At 38.4% G+C, this 20120-nt stretch overlaps 1 protein-coding gene across 5 annotated transcripts; it reads right to left on the bottom strand.

Annotated features, from left to right (window-relative positions):
• Positions 1-1371: 1371 nt before the first annotated feature.
• fam204a (family with sequence similarity 204 member A) lies at positions 1372-18342 on the bottom strand. Of its 5 annotated transcripts, none has more exons than XM_053333045.1 (7): positions 18018-18342; positions 17686-17806; positions 17227-17260; positions 16972-17074; positions 15298-15387; positions 1753-1862; positions 1372-1429 (listed from the first exon to the last, which is right to left on the bottom strand). In XM_053333045.1, exons 1-7 carry the CDS (start codon positions 18240-18242, stop codon positions 1378-1380), a joined length of 735 nt encoding a protein of 244 aa, XP_053189020.1. In that variant the 5' UTR covers positions 18243-18342; the 3' UTR covers positions 1372-1377. The 5 variants fall into 5 exon arrangements, with proteins under 5 accessions (XP_053189020.1, XP_053189021.1, XP_053189022.1 ...); XM_053333046.1 differs by having other exon boundaries at positions 16972-17077; positions 17719-17806; XM_053333047.1 differs by having other exon boundaries at positions 17719-17806.
• Between the last annotated feature and the right edge of the window lie 1778 nt (positions 18343-20120).

Genomic DNA, 20120 nt, shown 5'->3' with positions numbered 1-20120 from the left:
GATATATTTTTCATAGCAGTCATCAAAGTGAAGAAATCCCATGTCGTACTTTGATGTGCTTAACACAGTTTTAACTCGCGTCTCATTACAGAGATAATTAATAGTTTAATTAGCACAAATTCTCACCAACTGACAGCTTCTCAGACACACAGTCGTGATTAGCTTGAATGTAAAACGATACAAAAATCTTTATTTGCTCAATCCGCCATGCCGTCTTTGGCTGAAGTGTTTTATATCATCATTTAATTGACTACAAACTTTTATTGCTGATGTTCTGTTAATTTCACCTCACATTGATTCAGCCTACGCAGCAAAGCGATGAGAGTACTCCGCCTCACCAGGGGGACAAAAGTACCCAAATATGTAAATATGTGCAATGCAAACAACTTAGGTGGATTAATTTTAATTCTCATTACCTTGAAGCAAAGCAATCATTTTCCATGGTAGGGGGAGAGAAAAAATATATATAAGCAAGCATTATGAATAAAAGTAATCATTGTTCTTGGTGCTTTTTTTTTTTTTTGCATGCTGTTTGCAATTAACACTTCCTGGAATCAGAATGAGCGTTTCAAGAAGTGCGTGTAGCTGCGGAGGCAAACGCTGCAGATCAAAAAAAGATCAAAGTAAGAGCGAGGGGAATCTGAGCTTTAAGACGAGTTTACAGATGCTGAAGAGTGCTCGTCTCACAATGAGCGGCGAGTGTAGGCTTCGAGAAACAGCGCGTGCCTCTTGTTTCGAGCTCAGAAACAATAGCATGTCTCCCAGCATGGGCGAGGGCCAAACAGCAAAGCCTCTGTTTCATGTCTTCGCACTCCTTCTCCTCCTCCTCCTCCCGTGCGCTCAACTTCCAGTTTACGACCGCTCACAACAGTTTACAGCAGCCAAATTTCATTTTCTACCCACAAATCCTATCGCACATTATCCTGTACATTGCATTAGGGGCCTAATCTTTCCTTTCTCTTCCTCACAAGAAGAAAGGAGCGCCTTCATGATTAACCCACTTTACAGCAATAAATAAACGCATCATCCAGTAATGTACACCAGATTTAATTTGAAGGGGGAAAAAAAGGCCAGAATGCTCAAATCACTGAAATGTAATGAAAAATAACACAATGCAGACTCCAATGGGCGCCTTAGGAATTAATTTGAATGCTCCATCATTTTTTTTTCTCTCTCTCTCGTGCTCTCAGCATGGGGTTTTTTCCTCAGCCAACTGTATGACTCCCCCCCCCCCCACCCCACCCCACCCCAAAACACTCAGCTGGTGTGAAGTCTTTAAACAGGATCAGTCCACCATTAAAAAAACACAAGTTTTATTGAATTAACTTCAAAAAAAAAAAAAAAAAAATCAGACTCTCTCTTCTTTTCCTCTTTTTGTCACATGAAGCCCATGTTGCTTTTGGTTTCCCATCGTTTTTTCGCCTCAAACCTGCAACACAGGGACACATTCAATTATTAAACCCATTACGAAGACACTCAAACTGTCAATTTCAGTCTCTGTGTGAGTAATGATTCAAACTCCAGCTTCAGCAGCTCGGTCTTAACTGGGCTGTGTGTCCCACGTGGCAGGTTTGATGGAAAACGTAAGCAGGAGGACAGAGAGAGAGAGAGAGAGAGAGAGAGAGAGAGAGAGAGAGAGAGAGAGAGAGAGAGAGAGAGAGAGAGAGAGAGAGAGAGAGAGAGAGAGAGAGAGAGAGAGAGAGAGAGAGAGAGAGAGAGAGAGAGAGGGAGAGAGAGAGAGAGATGACGTACCCCCAGGGTATTTGCCTCTTCCTTTTCTGCGCTGCCCTCAAAGCTTCCTCTTCCTGTTTGCGTTGCACAAAGTCTCGGCAATCAGCGGCTTGAGCGATTTTCACAGCCAGCTATTTAGGAGGCAGACAGAGGATAGGGCCCATTAGAGAATGGAAATCAGTCTGTGGCAAGAAGAGCTTTCTGACTGTGATGTGTCAGGGTGGTTTCTCATCAGCGTGTCTGCTGCCTGTGCTGCAGCACATAAAGACTGAATTATCTCAACATTTAGTCACTTTTACAAGACATTAGGAGTAGTAATATATAGCATACATATATCCGAGAAAGTAAAAGTAGAAAACACGGACATTGGTTATAAACAGTCATTTTTTTCCAACAGCAAAGATACATTACATATATGAATATAATGCAGCACTACAGTGTGAAAATATCAATAAAACTGAGCAGGTCTATAACAGGTGTTTATAAGACTAATATCAGGAAATGTTACATGTGTACTGAACATTTAATGATATAAAATACATCATTAAGAAGTTTATTTTCTCTACATCTGCAGTTAAAAACTATTCTTCTTCTTTAGACACTAGGTGGTTATGATATGAATATATTTGGATGTACAGGTGATGGCGTGGTAAAAATGAGGTGTACTGTGTCTAAATAAGGACGTTGAAGCTGAAACCATAAGTTGATTAATTGACATTTTCGGTTGATGGACCGAAAATGTGTTTTGACAATCGATGAATGGCTTATAAGGAATGAGTAATATCATGAGGAAAAGTAGCACAAACGTACAGATTCCAGCCTCTGAAAAATAGAATTTCCATCATCATGGACAATAAAGTTTTATTCTATTCTATTCTATTCTTACTCTTCTATGATAGTCATTTGAGTATATTTGGATTTTGTACAGTTGGTCGGTCATATTAAGCTATTTGAACATGTCACATTGGACATTTTCGAGATTGAACGATTAATGGGGAAATTAACTGGCAGATGAATCATTTCATTGCAACCTTCGTTAGGTGCCTCTTGTGGTTTTCTCAAAAAAAAAAAACAACTGTCTGAGTGGATGTTGCAGATTATAAACAATAACTTGTAAATTGTAGCTTTAGAGAAATAATCTGCAACACATGACGTATTGGAAGTATCTCTAGACCAGAAACCAGATACATTAGAATATTAGCTTCATACGTATCATCAAAATGTGAGAGAGTGTGCATGTGAGTATATAATTGTGTGTGCAAGCATTTTTGTGTGTGTGTGTAGGGTGGCGTGAGGGGTGTGGGGGGTTGTGGGGAGGGGGTTAGTGGTGAATTGCCCCATAGCTCCATACATTACAGGAGTGTTGTTTTATTCAAATTATTCTAATCTATTTTGCCTTTTGTTTGAGGTGTTTTAAGAGGAAGTCATATTTTGAGGCTCCTGGCTTATAGTCTCCTCTGCACATTGTTTCATTTGATTGCTTCTTTTTTTTTCTTGTTTAATGTGCAAATGAAATAACGTTCAGCATTTTACCATTTTTCTTCCCATCTCTGACAAAAAAAAAAAAAAAAACGACAACAAAAAAAAAACAAAAAAACGTTGCAATGGCATTTTTCACTCATCACGAGTGTAAAAGAGACTTTTCTGTTTTGGAATACTGCAGGCAGTCCCTGAAATCACAAGTGAAGAGAATGACCGTGACTGCAAGAGGCAAACATTCAAATCCCAGGGAAGACATGTGTGTATTGTGAAGCAGAATAATCCCAATAACCCCAGTCACACAGAAGCACAGGAAACAAAGGGAAAAATCCTGCCTCCTCTGTCACTCCTGAGATAGGTTTATTATTCAAGCAAAGGGGAACTTTGATAAACAACTTGGAACAATTTCACCGAACCTTTGGGGTAATTCTCTGTAATATTCAGAGTACAATCAGAGGGGAAGAAGTCTTAAGGTAATGAAGAAATGTGCCACCACTGCGCCACTTGAAAAAAAAAAAAAAAAAAAAAAAAGACCTGCTAGGAGAAAAAAAAAAAATGTTTCAATTATAATTAAGTGGGATAAACTTTATTAGAAAGACTGAAACTAAAATATCTCCTAATGCATGCTGGGATTAAGCAGGTCAGAGCGAGCAGGCAGGAAAAATTAAACTCTAAAGGCTTTTTATCACCATATTTCAGGAACCAAGGGTGTAAAATGTTCTAATTTGGGATACATTAAAAGCCATAAAGGTCTTTCAAAAAGATTAATGGTACTTTGCTTGGATTTAAGATAAGGGCTTCGGCTGGCTGCAAGTGCTGGGCTCCGGCTGGGCCCTCAAGGCATTCATCTATACAGTCACTGGAAGATTTGTGAAAGCGTCTGCATAACCTGGAGCGTACATGCTATGACAGTTCTCCAGTTCTTTGCCATTTTTATAGGGTTTTAAATTACCCCCCCCCCCCTCCCAAAATAATGTCTTCTAGTCTTAAAGAGAGTTTGAGCTGGTGATTGCTTTTACGTTTGCGGTAGATCTGCCAGCAGATAACGTCACGCCAGGGTTTCCCCTGCTACTTGATGGAGTGGTGTAGGTACTAAATGCTTCCGAGTGGCTCCGATGCGCGCCGAGATTATGAAGCAGACGTTTATTAAATTGTTGACAAATCCGAGAGCAGCTCTGTGTTTGCGGGGAAATAAAGTCGTTTGGCTCAGACGCCTCATTCAGGGAGCAAATGGAATGAAACTGCATGATGCTAAATGGGTTCATTTGGAGATTTACAGTCAGAGATTTTTCCCTCTTTTTTTTTCCAACAAGAGGATTACCCACATTAACCTGCTCTTCTGTGGGGGCATTTTGAAATGCAAAAGGTCTCAAAAACACACCTTCTCCAAACATTCCCCAAACCAAAATTAAAACCCACTTCCATGCCCCTCATTTTCACCTCTTTTAAATTCAGAACATAGCCTTTACTACATTTAAAGCATTGAAGGTCTTCATTTTTTTTTTATTTATCAGTTTAGTCTACAATCCCTGATTGTCTTTACTGGGGCTCAACATTAATGTCAACCAAGTTACCTAGGAGACAGAACAGATCAAAGAGACAAAAAAAAAAACCCCTCAAATGTCTGATTAATCAAGCCTGCAAACAGCTTATTTCTTTTAGCCTGCATGCAAGTATGAAAATGAGATTCCGAGAGCAGTACATTGTGCAGATTTGTTCATTCTTATCTGAACAAAGCCAGCGGCAGCTTATTTCATGGATCACTGGCACTGTCAGCGCTGTGGCGCCGAGCAGGTGACGGCTCCTCTTTCTGTGGCGAGAACAAAATTAGCAAAAAGTCGGCACAAATTAGCCTCTCATATTTTCAGTAATATGACATTATTTTTCATTTACTTTTTTGATCCACTTTTCAGGATCCCCCCCCACCCCCACCCAACCCCCTCACACACACACACACACACACACACACATACACACCCCCTTGCGTGCGTCTTAGTGCCAAATCCTTTCACATCAGAGGCTGGTGAAAAATAAGAATGAGAGTACAAAGCTGGAATAAAGGCAGGAAACCCTCCTGCATTCTTTGTTTATGTGGCTCCTAAAAGGCAATTCTTCCCACTACACCACATATTAACGTACAATTAAGTGTCCATCACAGCCATGTCTCTGTGCCTGCTTTCTCTCTCTCTCTCTTGTGTGGCCTGTGCACAGCCCTGTTAAAAATAAGGTTTATTCAGAGGATTAATACTCTGACCTTTGGAAGATTTGAAGGCAAAAAAAATTCATGGTGCACAATGCTGGCACTGCAGCAGCAGCAGCTTAAGGCCACTAGGAGGGTTAAGTCAATAGTACCGTTTTCTGTTCATTCATGTTTGGGTCGTCATGGAGATTCGAGTGGAGACCCAAACATGGGGCCTCAATACTATTTGGGGGAAGAAAAAAAAACAAAAAATGAAAACACAACATAGCTGCTGAGAATGACACAAGGCAAACCAAGTCTATCTTAATAACAGTTTCACACTCTGTCTTTTCTGTTGCATCATTTCTCAGGTGTTTGATGAATAAAAGAAGCATTAGAGAGTCTTTATGAGCAGTGCAGGGTCGACAAAAAAAAAAAACTGTGGCAATTAAACAGCAAGTGCAGAAAGACAATGGCTGAATGGAAGATGAGAAAAATGCATCTCTGTGTGGATAAAGTGTTAAAGCTCCTATTAACAATATGAAATAAATGATGGCTTTAAGGAAGAAATGGCCTTAAACCCATTCATAAATTTCCTATCCAGGAAGCCTCTTCCAATTAAAACGTGTGAGAGGTGGATTAACAAGGGCTATATGGCTTTGCCTCGCTAAATCACCTCCCCGAGCTGCTCTGCTGCATTTGACGTGTAAACGATTAATGACCAGCCTAATTCCCTTATCACACTACCTTAATGCCTAAATAATGTGGCCTTAGTCAACTTTGGAAAGCAGGGCTATATAAGAAAGGAATGAATATCAGATTAGCCAGCTCGCGTGTTATTTCAGCATAATTTCTTCAGACTGAGGCGGAGGAGGGAGAAAAATGTGTTTCTGGCCGCGGAGCCTCAGTGTTGCAGCAACACTGGGAGAAGGGGGGGCTGAGGGGGGGTCAAAAGATCAGGAGATGAATCAATACCACCCGTATCGCCTTAAAAAAGACGGGATGCAACGTTTCATTCAACTAATCCATCCTGAAATCTTAAAAAGTGAAGTAATAGACACACAGACATATGACAATAGATGTGATAATGATCACCTGGTGTGAACATACACACCTCAAAGGTCATAAACTCCTATGTTAACTGTTCTTCACTATAGTTATTGACTAATATTCACTTAATTTCAATCATGGAGGAAGTATCCAGATCCTTTATTTTAGTAAAAGTAGCAACGCCACCCAAAATACTTAATACTTAAATGTGTTACTCAAGTATTATTAGAAATATATACTTAGTATGAAAAGGAAAGTAAATGGTCCCAGTGACTGTTATATGTCATCCTGATGCAAGCAGCTTCTTTTCTACTGTTCAGATGGAGCCAGTTGACTCTTTTATAAAGTGATAGAACTAATGATTATTTTTGATTATTGATTGATCTTGTCTAGTTGACTTTCATTTAAGACAAGGAGAACAGCATGACCTCACATATGAAGAGCAAAACCGTGACATTTTAGCATTAAAAAAGGATTTAAATGATTAATCAGTTATGAAAACAGCAACTGATTCATTTTCTGTTGATCTGTTTTACTTTCATTCCACCACAGGATGAACGATTGATGAGCAGACTAATCTTAACAGCTCTGTTTGGGACTTTGTCATTTAGATCTCAGATGATAGTTTCAATACTAAATTCAGCCAAAATCACCATTAAACAATATGTAACGCAAAAGCATAAACAGTACATAAGTACATTATGTCATCATTTCTATTACAATAATAAGTCCAAATGTACAACGTGCACTTCCACGCTTCTACGTTCTCACACTGTTCCCTGGAAAGTTTATCAGTCTTTGACGGGGCAGCCTTACAAGAGCTTTTCCTAATCTCGCCACCACTTTGACAAACAGAATTACATGGCAAGCAAAAAAGAGAGCCACTCCAGGGAGGGCACAGTAGTACAGCAATGTCTCCATTTCTCTTCTAGTAATCTGATGCTAGATACACATGACATGTCATCTTTAGGGAGTAGACAAAAAAAAATCTCTGAAAGTTCGCTTGCTTTGTGCACATTCCATTATCTTGCCTCTTCTGAGTAGGGTAGGCTTATTAGCCAGCTTTGAACCCACACTTACAATAATATGACATCAACAGTTTTATAAGCTAATTAGAAAAAACAGTTTAATTAATGAGTGACTGGCAATAAAATGGCAATCATGAAAAAAGAAACCGAGGGTGCTAAGCTTCCACTACCACCAATTAAGGCCTAATTACAAACAAATTATATATGTGTTTTGCTGTGGGCTTTAATTTTTAAAAAATGCCTTTAATTAAAAGAGAAAACATGCTAATTAATTAAACAGCACACAAATCTACATTGAAAAGTATGCTTTGTCTATCAAGTAATTAATGAAATACAATAATCCCAAATGAGATTCCCAGGCATTTGATAAAAGCTTAGTACCCATTTCAAAATCCATTTCAAAATTAATGGGCGAAAATTTAATGTGAGTCATCCAGAGATACAATAAAAGTTCATTCAGTGATAAATTGCTTACGCTGAAGGAAAAATGAACAAAGAAGAGAGTTTCCCTGAACTCTTTGCGTGGTGGCCTGGGGGTGGGGGGGCCTCGCAGGGGAGACGGAGTCAGCCGTCGTGCTCTGATGCAGGGCGGGGAGAGTCAAAATCTGATAAGGCTCCACTTTTCCACAAAAGCGCCGCTCATTAATTTTTTGATTACAAACACGGGCATGGCAGGGAGAAGGTGGCGAGAAGAAAAAAAAAAAGGTGTTAAATGACATAAATATCATGAAACACTCTTAGTTCAGCTCTTTGTTTCGACTAAGCCACCATGTCTCCTCCGACAAAATGCCACGCCACCTTCGTTTCACAGCATTTAAGCGAGGGCTTTCCGAAGGGTAGATTTCAAGGACAGTGGGGCTTTTTTTTTTTTTTTTTTCCTTTCAGCTGCTGCTTCCACTGAAATCTGAGCTGGAACATAATGAGGGAATATTATACCCATCCCCATGTTCAAAAGCTACACAAACCATAAATGGCTCCAGCTAATACATATTCATATGGTTAATAACTGTATATGGAGTGATCTAAATATGAGAAGGGAGCACTTATTCAACTATTTAGACTGATCAGGTTAATCATATTCAATACTTTGAAGAATGACTAAAGAAAGACCCACCACCCAAAGGCCATCCAGAGAGCTGCCTGCTAGCCACTGGTCCAATGGGACTTTAAAAAGCAGGCACAGTCCAGTTAAGTGTGACACAAATTGTCCTCTGCCACCAAGAGCAATCAATTAAGAATCACAACACAATAGGCATTAAAAGACAAGTAGCTGTATGCACTATTCAGCATCAGCAGGATATGATTCCATTTATAAAACCAATCATGAGACATCCTTCATTGAAATCAGACATCAGAGAAATACTAGAAATAAACCTCTGCCTGCCAACCAGTCAAGTTGTACTTTATATCCATGTTTGTTTAGACTCAGAATATTTGTAGTGAAGGCTTTTAAGGAATTTAAAGTGTAGTCATGACAGTAGACAATTCAAATATTAATGTTGCTGCTAAGAGGCTACAAATTCAAAGGTCTTCAACGAGGCAGCTCAGAAGATCAGTGATACCAAGGTCAGTGTCACCAATTCAGTATCTGACCAAATGTTTAATATGGTCAAAACCTCCCTTTCTGTTCCTGAGTTACGTTGATGCATAATAGTCAGAAAAGTGTTTTTTGCAGAATATCATGATGTCATAGTGAAGTTGGCTTTTGACTTTTTGGATATAAAATGTCATCACTTCATCATTTTTATCCTATTAGACATTTGTGTGAAGCTCGGGATGATGAACAGTCATTTCTGGACTTGAGCACCTGAATCTAATATGTAATCACTGTAATAGACAGAAGAGGAGCAGCGTATGTTAACATTATTGCCTTCAGGTGTGTTCCTTTACCACCATGGTGAACAATCATTACACTTGAATACAAGACTTTCGATTACCTGAATCTTGGTTTTGTAAAGCTGCATGTAATTGAACTTTGATTATTTTTAGAGACCATATCACGTATCTACTGTAGATTTTTTTTAAATATATATTTTAAGGGCATATTTTAAGAGGTTTGACAAGACAGAGATTGTAGCATATACAGTGGGGAGAAAGCAACATTGGTCTCCAGAGACATTATAGGTCACGGTGGTTGCTATGGGCTAACGGGTTATTCATCTAGCCTTGTTACAAACTTGTAATCAGTTTTCAGGGTCAGCATCTATGCAATCTCAGAGGACTGCGGGATGTTACTGTAATGATGGAGTTCAAAAGTGCAAGGAGAAGATGTGAACAGTCTTAATTATAACAGTGCTGGAACTCCTGGGCTAGATCAAGAATCAAAGAATCAAGTGAGTCTGTGATATTCTGATCTTTCATAGTGCCTCAAAATATTGTATGAACTAGACTAATAAGAAAAATATTGCACTATGAGGTAGGTTCTTTGTGTGTGGTGTCATTTGCAGTCCCATTTCTTTCATTCTGGTTCAAGAGAGGCCAGCAGCCATGTAACATACTTTTTATTTTTCATATTCCTCAGCTCCTGGTAGTCATAAAATTGACTTGACACCCCCTATTGTGACAAAGAGAAGATAGTTTCTGTTTTGAAGTGGTAATGCCGTTCTAATAGCTATGATGAGTAATATGGGGGAACTGTAAGCTCTAACATGGTGTGACGGTCTTTTGTGGTGAAATATGCTCACTTACTGTATATAAAGTACAGCTCCTCGCTGTTTCAAAAGACCTCAGTTGCTCTGTTTTATTAAAAGAAAAAAAGAGCAAGGGGGTAATTATTTGTTGTAAGGATGAAGTTGAATGAAATACTATAACGAGAGGGTGGATTAGTGTGACAAAGAAAGTATTGTAATGTAGCTAAGTGTAAAGTCGACAAAGCAGGTATTGCCTTTCTGAGCTGATATTTAGGGTATAGTGTAAAAATGACAAACAAATGATCACTTTATGTTTAGTGCTACATTTGTATTGTTAATGCAGTACTGATTTGGAAGCCTTGTTGAGCTGAATGATAGAATAAGGTTCAACATGGACAATGAGTTATGCATTCAATGTTCTATAATGTATATTTTAGATCACTATAGTTAGGGCTTCAGTATGTAGCAGTAAGTCCCATGTGTAAAAAGCCTAAATGGCCAGGAACCAAGATATTTACAGGTGTTTAGACAACCTGTACATGTATAATCCTAAGCAGTCACAATTCATAGATATGGCTCATTTGGATCTACATCCTTTCATAGCGTTGGGATAAAAAAAAATGGAACAGCTTACCAGATAATGTAAGATACTCAGAATCTATTACAGTATTTAAAGGCAGGTATAGAAGGTTTTCAATTAAGGGAATTGAAAAAAGAAAATGTTTCACTTATTTATTTAAACATTTCTTAGTATTTTATTGATCTGATTGTATAATAAGTAATATTGTATGAGCTATAATTAAAGTCTGTATGGTCAGGACCATTATGGAAACAAATTACATCAACCTTTAGTGTTTTTATCCTGTGTCACGCTTCAATTTGATATATGCTTCATAATATATATCATATACATGTATAGTAAATCTGATTTGTTACATTGTAAGCTTGTGTTTTTTGCATGTCAAGGTCCCATGTTGCATTGAATCTGTCATTTGTTGTAATTGTGAATATAAGTGTGTTATGTGTAGTTAGTGGTCAAACTAGTCTTTAGATGACACAGGAAGCTCCACAGAGCTTTATAGGTCTGATGCGTTATCAACTTTCTGCACCGGGTTACTTAGCAGGAACAGCTGCTAAATCAATCTGTCAAATATGAGCTGCTGGATGCTATCATGTCTCCTGACAACGCTTAGGGCCGTTCATACTGTATGTGTCAGTCACTCAGTGTTATGCTAATTACAGAATTAATTAGCCTACATGCAACTTTCAGCAGTTTCAAATGATGTGCAGTAATCAAAGGATGGAGACCCAGTCTTCTTAATTGGAGGACTTGCACCTTAATCTACTGAACTACTAGGAATACTTTAGAGGCAAGAAGCTTTTCACATTATTTAGTGTCTTCTAAGGCTTGTGAAAAGCAATCTAAACATGCTGAGGAGGATCAACAGACATCTTTTTAAGAAAAGGAAGTACGTTATCTTCACAGTTTAAAGGAATACATTAGGGAGCTTTGTTTAAGCAATGTAGACATTAATAATATTTTGTTACCTAAAAGGGGATGTGATTTCTTTGCTCCATCTTCGGGGGCGTTAATACTTTCACTTAAAAACTAAGCATGTCTTCATGAATTCATCTAAAACAAAGACTTACAGCCTTGGGAAATATTTTTTTTAAAGTGTAACGAGAATAAAAAACCTCAACCTGCAATATCCGAGCAGCGCGTCTCAGAAGTTTGACAGATGAAAGAGCACATATCTCCGAAATTGTAAGGAGCCTTCAAAACAGGTTTTTACCAAATTGTTTTAATGTTCAGATTAAAAAGAAGAAAGTGGAGCAAATGGAAATCATTAATTGATTTGTGGGAGCTCAAAACAAACATTTTCGTCTTATAAAAAGGAGGATACTGACAGCAAGCTTTCTATCTTCCCTCCCTTTGCTTTGAGGAGATAAGTGGGAAACCGTTAGATTGAGGATGAAAATACACAGAAATATTGTCATCCAACATGTACCAGCGTTTTCTTTACAAAACAATGCCTAGAGGGACAAACAGGCCTCTTTAGTTCTTCACAGCTGTCGCAATGCTTTTGCATTTTTTGAGAAGAAAACCTGTTCCTATTCTCTCGGTGAAAAGCTTGCCACAATCATGTCTTGGTGTTATGACCATAAACAAATTAAACATCTAAGCCATTCCATACCAAATGAGCCACTCAATTATAACCTTGAAATTGATTCTGGCCACAGCGGGGATTATTGATCCTCTAAATGTTTGTCACAGTGCTCCTGTCAAAAGTGAAACAGGAGGGCTGTAAACAAACACGTTGGTCTTAATGCCATCTGCATTACAGGCTGCAATCGTTTAAAATATACCATAATCCTTTCTATCTGAATCAGAATCTGTCAGAGTTTTAGCACTTCTCTCCGTGCTCACCATATAATCACGACTTCCTTTCTTCGTCTTCAAAAATGAACGCTACAGAACTTTACGTCATCTAGGATTTCGGTGGATTTCAAAATGGTCAATTCACTACTCTCATAAAAATGAAGTTATCACTGCTAAACAATGATGAGCGCTGGATGCCAGATTGCTGTCACGTCCCATCACGGTTCTGGCAAGACGTGAGGCAGGTGCCAGAGAGGCGAGAACCTCGGCTCAGGCTAAAACCAATCCAACGGTGCTCTAAGAGGCTTTCTGAAAGTACAGCGCAGGTGCCACTCACAGCGGCTTTCATTTAACTCCCTCATATTTGACCACTCTGCGCGTAGTTAAGATGAGCATATGAAGGGCTCTGATGCTGCACACTAATGTCTATTACACATTGGAGATACCAAGGCCATTTATGTAATGCCAATTCAATGAATAGTACAACTGATTTTTTTTTTCTTCCAGTTTTAAGCACAGATACTTGTTTCTGGATCCCACGTTTCCCAGGAAAAGCTTTGCTGAGACTTAGGGCTGCAACTAATGATTATTCCATATATTGATTAGTCATCTGGTCTTTGAAATGTCAGAAAATTGTGAAAAATGCCAATGAGTGTTTCTCAAAGCCCACGTTGCAACCTAAAATGTGTTGTTTTGTCCTGACCAACAGTCCACAACTCAAAGATATCACGTTTACAATCACAGAGGATTAAAGAAACCAGAAAATATCCACATTTAAGATGCTGGAACAAGAGATACAATAAAAGCATTTTGGTCAATGAAAATGTAAAAAAAACAATTATTTAATTAGCAAATTAGTTACCCATGAATTAATTCATTTTCTGTTGAGCGACTAATTGATTAATCAACTAATTGTTGATAATTAAGCTAATCTTAGCACTACAAGTTTATTATTTATTTATTTATTTACTTTCAAAAAGCCAGACTAAAATCACATTCTTTGCTGCTGTTTCTGTGGTGTCAGTTTTGGTGAACATCATCTTTTTGGGTGGCACCCAAGTGTGAATTTCCAATTATCACATGTTTTTTTCCTGTTATTTCTGATACACCTCAGTTGCAAAGTGGTTGCATAGGTAAAATTTCCATTCAGTTTTCCCATAAACAATGTTACAATGACTGTAAATTGCATGACTCATAGTTGGAGCACTTTTTAGGGATTAGATGAGCATAAAACTCTTACAGTTGAATCATGAGTACAAGGGAAACTGTTTTAGAAAATATATGGTTCTTTGACACACATCATGGTGCTGTGGTCTGTTAACATGGAAAAAAATATTAGATGAGAAGTTAACTACGACTCCCAACGTGCATTTTGCTAAGAAACATCCAATCACAGGGCTTAAAATTCTATTATGTGCACCATTCAGTGAGCTGCTAAAGATTATGGTATTGAGAAATGATAATACAACCTGCAGCTTTAAAGTAATAGTTTAACATGTTCAATAAATACGCTTATTCACTTTAAAGAAGAGAATTAGAGAAGATTATTAATACTTCTCTCATGTATGTACACTAAATATGAAGCTAGAGTCAGCAGCCATTTAGCTTAGCTTAGCATAAAGACTAGAGACAGAGGGAAACAGCTAGCCTGGCTCCGTCCAAAGAACTATAACTATATCAAATGTTGGTTTTACACTTTGGTTTTTGTATGGAATTAACAAACATGATATAACATGTTAATTAGTGAGCTTCAGACAAACCGGTAGTGATATTATTTAACCTTTTTTAAGGAGCCAGTGAAGCTGTTTTAAGGGAAGCTAAGCTAAGGTAACCAGCTGCCGTCTTTAGCTTCAAATTTAGTGTGTAGACATTAGAGTGATAACAATCTAGCTCTGCCAGAAAGAGGGTTATTAAGAGTATTTCCCAAAATAATGAATTATTTATTTACTATTTACTATATTTATTTAACTGCTAAAAACTAAATGTTTTGAATTCACTATATGTCTGCTGCACACCTCTGCCGGCTTCTTCTCCAGACCTGTCTGATGGGAAAAAAACATGTAGCCATAACACAAACCTATAGGATCATGACATTATCCAGGAGACTCCAGTGTTATGTGCTGGATAATATTCAGGATAACATGAAAAGAAAAATTTTAATAAGAATTCAAAGTGGAGAAATATAGTTCCATAAACAGCTGCCCCACCCACTTCGCAACTCTATTGCAATCCAAGACCAACGAGGACCCTGCAGTATGTTACATGTTTGTGTTGCCACTATTACAAAATGAAAAAGCTTATGGGATGCTGTGAGCAACATGCATCATGAAACAAAGAAGTTTAACTTTGATGCTCAAAGTACGGCAATTCCGCCAGTGGAGAAGTAACACCGCAGCTGTATGTCTTTTTAACACAATTATATGTGTGTGTGGGCTACATTTTATGCTAAATTAGTTTCAAACCACTTGATCCTTGATGCCTGCCAAGGCGGTTAGTTACAAAACTTCAGGCACTGCATTTAGGGACATGTACACTTCAAAGGTATGAAACTCTTACCTGGAGAATGATTTAACAGTTGGCTTGAAAGCAATGTACTCTTCATTAAAAAGCAGAGCCAAAAGTCCTTTAGACACTGCAGCACTTCAAAACTAAGGGGAGGGCTTTCCATTAACTCAATGGAAAAGGGCTGCAGGACTGAATGGTGGGTGTCTGCGTGTGTTTTTGTTCCTCTATGTCTTTGCAGCAGAAATGGCCACGGATCCATTAGCCTGATTTGTCACAGCGGGAACACCCCAAAGATCTCTTATCAGCACAACGTACCTCTCGAGTGGCGAGTCTGTCGCTCATCTCCTCCGCCTTTGCAATGTCCCCTTCAGCTATGGCCCCCTCTATGCTCTTTTCTAGGCCGGACTGCAGAAGAGGGGGGGAAAAAAATTCAGCTTCTCTTTTTTTTTTTTGGGAAATAAGGGTAGAGAGAGAAAAAAAAATCAAAGAGTAACTTCAAAAGTCCCCAGGGCCTTATTTTTAATATGATTGCCATTACTACAAATATGTAGATTTCCCTTCACAAATGAAAACCTTTTTGATTGGATATTAGTGGGGAAATCTTAGAAATGCTACAGGAGATTACCAAACATAAATGTGACTCTTTAATTACACATTTCCATTACAGGCCTAAGCAGAGGGGGGGGTGCAGAGAGAGAGGCCCCCGGTTACTGATGGCAAGGCAGTTCTGCTGTGATGAGCCAATCTGAAGAAGCGCAGCACTAGATTTCTTCAGCCTCCAAAAATTTCATGATGCTAAAAAAAAAAAAAGACTGGAAAGAGGCTGTAATTATGAACGGGTCTCCTCTGATGTATTGTTTGAGGACCTGAGCTGCAAAAGTATAAGGACAATACCATCAGGCTTAAAAATGCAGAATTAGTACATTTGCTAAAGGATCTAATGTACATCCTAACACTTTTTTTTATAACTCTGGTTGCTTTGTCTTGATTTAGCTTATTATTCTTCATATACTGGTGCTGACATTGATTGAACTTGAAATGTGTTTTGAGGTCACTGAAGAACACGCTGTTCGCAGATAAAGTAATGATGTCTCTGCGCTATGATAGCTTTTTTTTATCCTGAAGTGACTGTGTGCCAGAGTTGGCAGAATTAAAAGAAATATGATATATTAATTAGAAGGAATTGCATTTGAGGGATGAAGGACCCCTCATTATGTCGATCTGACAAGTTCTGTTTCATTCAGCTTGTTAATCATTTCTCTATCCTTTCATAGTTGCCCTATTCAGAATTAGGCTAAAATCAGCAAAAATTCAATTTTATATTCTGCTCTGAGAAAAAAAAAAATTAAGCACAAAATACTCCAAAATAATCATTAAAAGGATTTCAAATTGAAATGAGAACAGTTTCCATTCACTGGGTCAGATATAATGTTCATCAAGCTTGCAAATATTTTGCTTCATAGGCAATTTGCATGCTTTTGCATTTAAAGTATTCATTCATCTTTAAATGGAGGAATGTATTCAAATGAAAGAAAGTTTAGTTTGAATTGTCTCAATGGTGGATTCCACAGAAGTAGAAGCACCTGCCCATTTGTTATCTAACCGTTAATCTAAATGTTCTAGCTACAATCACAGAGTCTGTATCAGGTGCTCTAACCCTCTCTTCTTCTGTCAAGCTAAATTTTGGTTTTCATTAGGATTTGTACAGCGGAAAAACCTACATCTCACTTTAATCTCAACCACACAAGAAAGGAGAGTCTCCCTAATCTTATCACTAAATGTAGCTGAGCATAATCCTTAATATTCTTCTCAGTGTCAGGCTGAGTTACAGTAAGGATTCTTCTAATCCATGTGTCATATCACATAAAACAATGAGAGGATACAGTGGCACCGGAACACAAGGGATGTGAAGGTGTTACTAACAGCTACGACAGACACAGCATTAAATCTCAGCAGAGAAGTTGGAAGGTAGGCAGGAGTCTTTGTTACCTTCGGAGGGGGTTTGGAACATGCGGGGGGATGAAATCGATCATTTACACCAAAATACTGCTTAAGCCCATCCCAGGGCTTCTCCTGCTCCTCCTGAAGCTCTCTGCTGACAGAGAAAATGGGTTTTAATGTTCATTACATATGTACCAACACTGTTTTTAAAGTCCTGCTGGACTCACTGTTATTTGAATGTTGGCTTTTCTGTTGAATAAGCAACTGTAACTTATTTTATTAAATATTATAACATTTTGGTACCTTGTCTCTGCAGGTTCCTCACTGTCTGGTCCTGCTGAATGACATAAGAGAGACACAGTTAAAGGTTCATAGATTTCAGTATTACATGTGTGCAAAGTAGTAGTAGCAGGAAGAGGATGACCTAAGGTTTTAGTGTGGATAATAATGGGTATTGTTTATCTTTGATTTGTCTAAAAGATTGATTAAAATACTTTGGTCCACTTGATCTTGCACATACAGACACATGTACTACAATCTTTGTGAATCAATATCAATGAAACACAGTTTCCAACATTGAATTTCCACTGTACAGGGGTTCCATGACCTCTGCTCTGCTAATGTCATCTTGAGAAATTAAAATATAAACAATAACCCTCAGGAGGATTTATTTCACACTGCAAATGCTATTATACTTAGTGTTTTATGTTTAGGTCATCATCCACAAACTAAAATGATCTAGACAGCATGCATCAGGATCACCTGTGGTGAACCCTGCTGAATTAGCACTGACACCTTTCTTGTGTTTTCTTCTTCTTCTTCTTCTTCTTGGGACCTCTGTTGGCTTCATCTCTTCTTTCTTCTTCCGCAGATCTTGGAATTTCTTGAATACACAAGACAAATTGAATTTACCACAACCTGTGATCTCCTAATGCTGTACATGTATCATGATATGATACACACACACAGTCATTAATGACATTTTGATAGTGCAGGTTCATGCAGGGCTGGGGTCCAACAGAAATGGTAAACAGCAGTAGCAGCAGCAGCAGTAACTATCATGTAGCTCACAGTGTGACTGTAAAACAACATACTTGCCACATTTCCTGGGATATACCAGGCAGGCTGCATGTCGCAGATTCACAGTCTGCATCAGTGACAGTGTGAGAGGATTGTTCCTCCACCATGCAGCCAGTATTTCCCCCGACAGAGCTCCGCTTTTCAGCAGAGCTCTCACAGTTTTCACCCTCTGTCTGCTCCTCGTCATCTGGACTGAGGTCTTCTTCTGTTAAACCCTTCGGCAGGAGTCCACTGTACATACTGACGGTACGACACACGGCAATTACTCATTTAATTAAAGGGGAAAGAACATAAATTACGATATATTAGAGATTTCGATAGCATCGGTCGCTAGCTGGAATGGCTCTCATTTCCGGGTAAACACGATGACGTCTACAGTAAGGAAGGCACCAATTGGCTGAGAGCCGGTGTTGTGTCTAAGTCTGTTACTCCCTTACTCCTCAAATAATGTTCAACTCCTACTACAATGTACCACCTCTGCGGTTAGGGTTAGGACGAGGTTATGGTTGTGGTTAGTGATAAGTGATAAGGTTTGGTGGTGTTCAGGTAAGAGTAAACACATATTGACACGGTTACAGACTTCGACACAACACCGGTGGACCTGAACGCAACATCACCCAATCAAAGCTGTACTTGTAATGACTGAGCACGAGAGCGAGTTAAAAGCTCTCATTGGTTGTTTTGTTTGTCAGAACAATACATATTTTGCGTTTTAAATTGGCGTCATAATGGCGAACAGAGCGGTTTTTGTATGTAAAGTTTCCCGGTTTAGTGACATTTTTAGGGAAGAATAGAGGTGTGGAACAAATTTAAGGAGTTATATAGCCGTCTAAGCGAGTCTTTGCAGTGAAGTAAAGTCGAGAGTAGCTTGGCTGTTGTGGAGCATTTCTAATTGAGGTGAGCCAGGCTACTGACAGGTCCATGAATTACCAGGAATCATTCAAATGTTAACCTATATTTGTGTCATGTTCTGGGCGAGATAAGCTTCCTTCTATGACCAATGGTTCGCAATTTGCTCAGAGTGCTTTGGGTATTACATTATTATTAGAATGATTAGCATGCAAATCTTGTATAGCCCCTGGCACTGGCACAGGCACATCTAGCTACCCTTAAATTGCTCTTTCACACTCATTCCCATTAGGCTTTCTTTTGGTTGCATCTTATTGCAAAGCCAATAATATACATAAATTATAGCCTGCATTTTGTGTTCCATATGAATGTGAAATAAAGAGTGAGACCTACAACAGCAATGTATAGGTAAAAAAAAAAAAGGTTAAGGGCAAGCTCAAGTTGGCTGGACAGTGTATGTGGAAAGGAAAGGACTATCTGGATGATGTCAGGTAAAATAGCATTGTTGCATGAGCTGTGAGCTGCCTGATATTAATTGATACTGGTGACAATAAAACAATATCATTTTTGAGAACTATTTTAAAATAACTTACTATCCTCATATAGAGGGTATATGTTGTTCACAAGCAGTGGTGGACTAACTTTGCCGAAACAAAATAGTCTTAAATTGTGAAAGATAATAAACTATTATTCAATTTATCAATTAATCAACTGACAGATAATTAATCAACACCAATGTTTATCATTAGCTTATCAAATGTAACACATTCAATGGTTTCAGCTTCTTATATGGATATATTTTCTGCTTTTCTATGTGTAAATCATTGTGAATTGAAGCTGTTTTGGACCTGTTGGTCAGACAAAACAAGATATCTGAAGACTATTTTGGGCTCTGATAATTTGTGTTGGGCCTTTCCCACAATAGATACTAGCCTACTAATAAATTAATCAATATAATTAGTGACAAATGCCGACAAATGGATAATGACTAGCTTTAGTTGCATCCCTAAAGTTACAAATTGCCTGATCAAACAACAAATCTGACCTGAAATTGGATGACAGCTTTTGACACTTGACTTAAAAAAAAGTATAGGCTCAATAACCAGCTTCATTGTAGCCTAAATGTAAAATAAACCTGGAGACCTTGCACTCTCCTTGACCTTCCTGTACCCAAAGATGAGAGATTTTCCTCAGTCCAGCTCTGCCAAACGCAGTGCATATTAAACTGGGGCTGATAAGGCTTATGCTATAATATATTGAATGTCATC

The sequence above is a fragment of the Scomber japonicus genome, chromosome 14 (genome assembly GCF_027409825.1).
Source record: "Scomber japonicus isolate fScoJap1 chromosome 14, fScoJap1.pri, whole genome shotgun sequence".
In the NCBI taxonomy this organism is placed as follows: domain Eukaryota; kingdom Metazoa; phylum Chordata; class Actinopteri; order Scombriformes; family Scombridae; genus Scomber; species Scomber japonicus.
Note: the sequence above shows the minus strand (reverse complement) of the source record. Positions and strands in the feature narration are given on the sequence as shown.

Bases quoted from the DNA above. Each gene is read 5' to 3' on its own strand.
- fam204a (XM_053333045.1), bottom strand. From the start codon at position 18,242: ATGTACAGTGGACTCCTGCCGAAGGGTTTAACAGAAGAAGACCTCAGT. The intron at 17,807-18,017 runs GTATGTTGTTTT...TGTGTATTCAAG, and splicing joins TATCCCAGGAAATGTGGCAA to AAATTCCAAGATCTGCGGAA. The intron at 15,388-16,971 runs GTAACAAAGACT...CCTCTTCTGCAG, and splicing joins GTTCCAAACCCCCTCCGAAG to TCCGGCCTAGAAAAGAGCAT.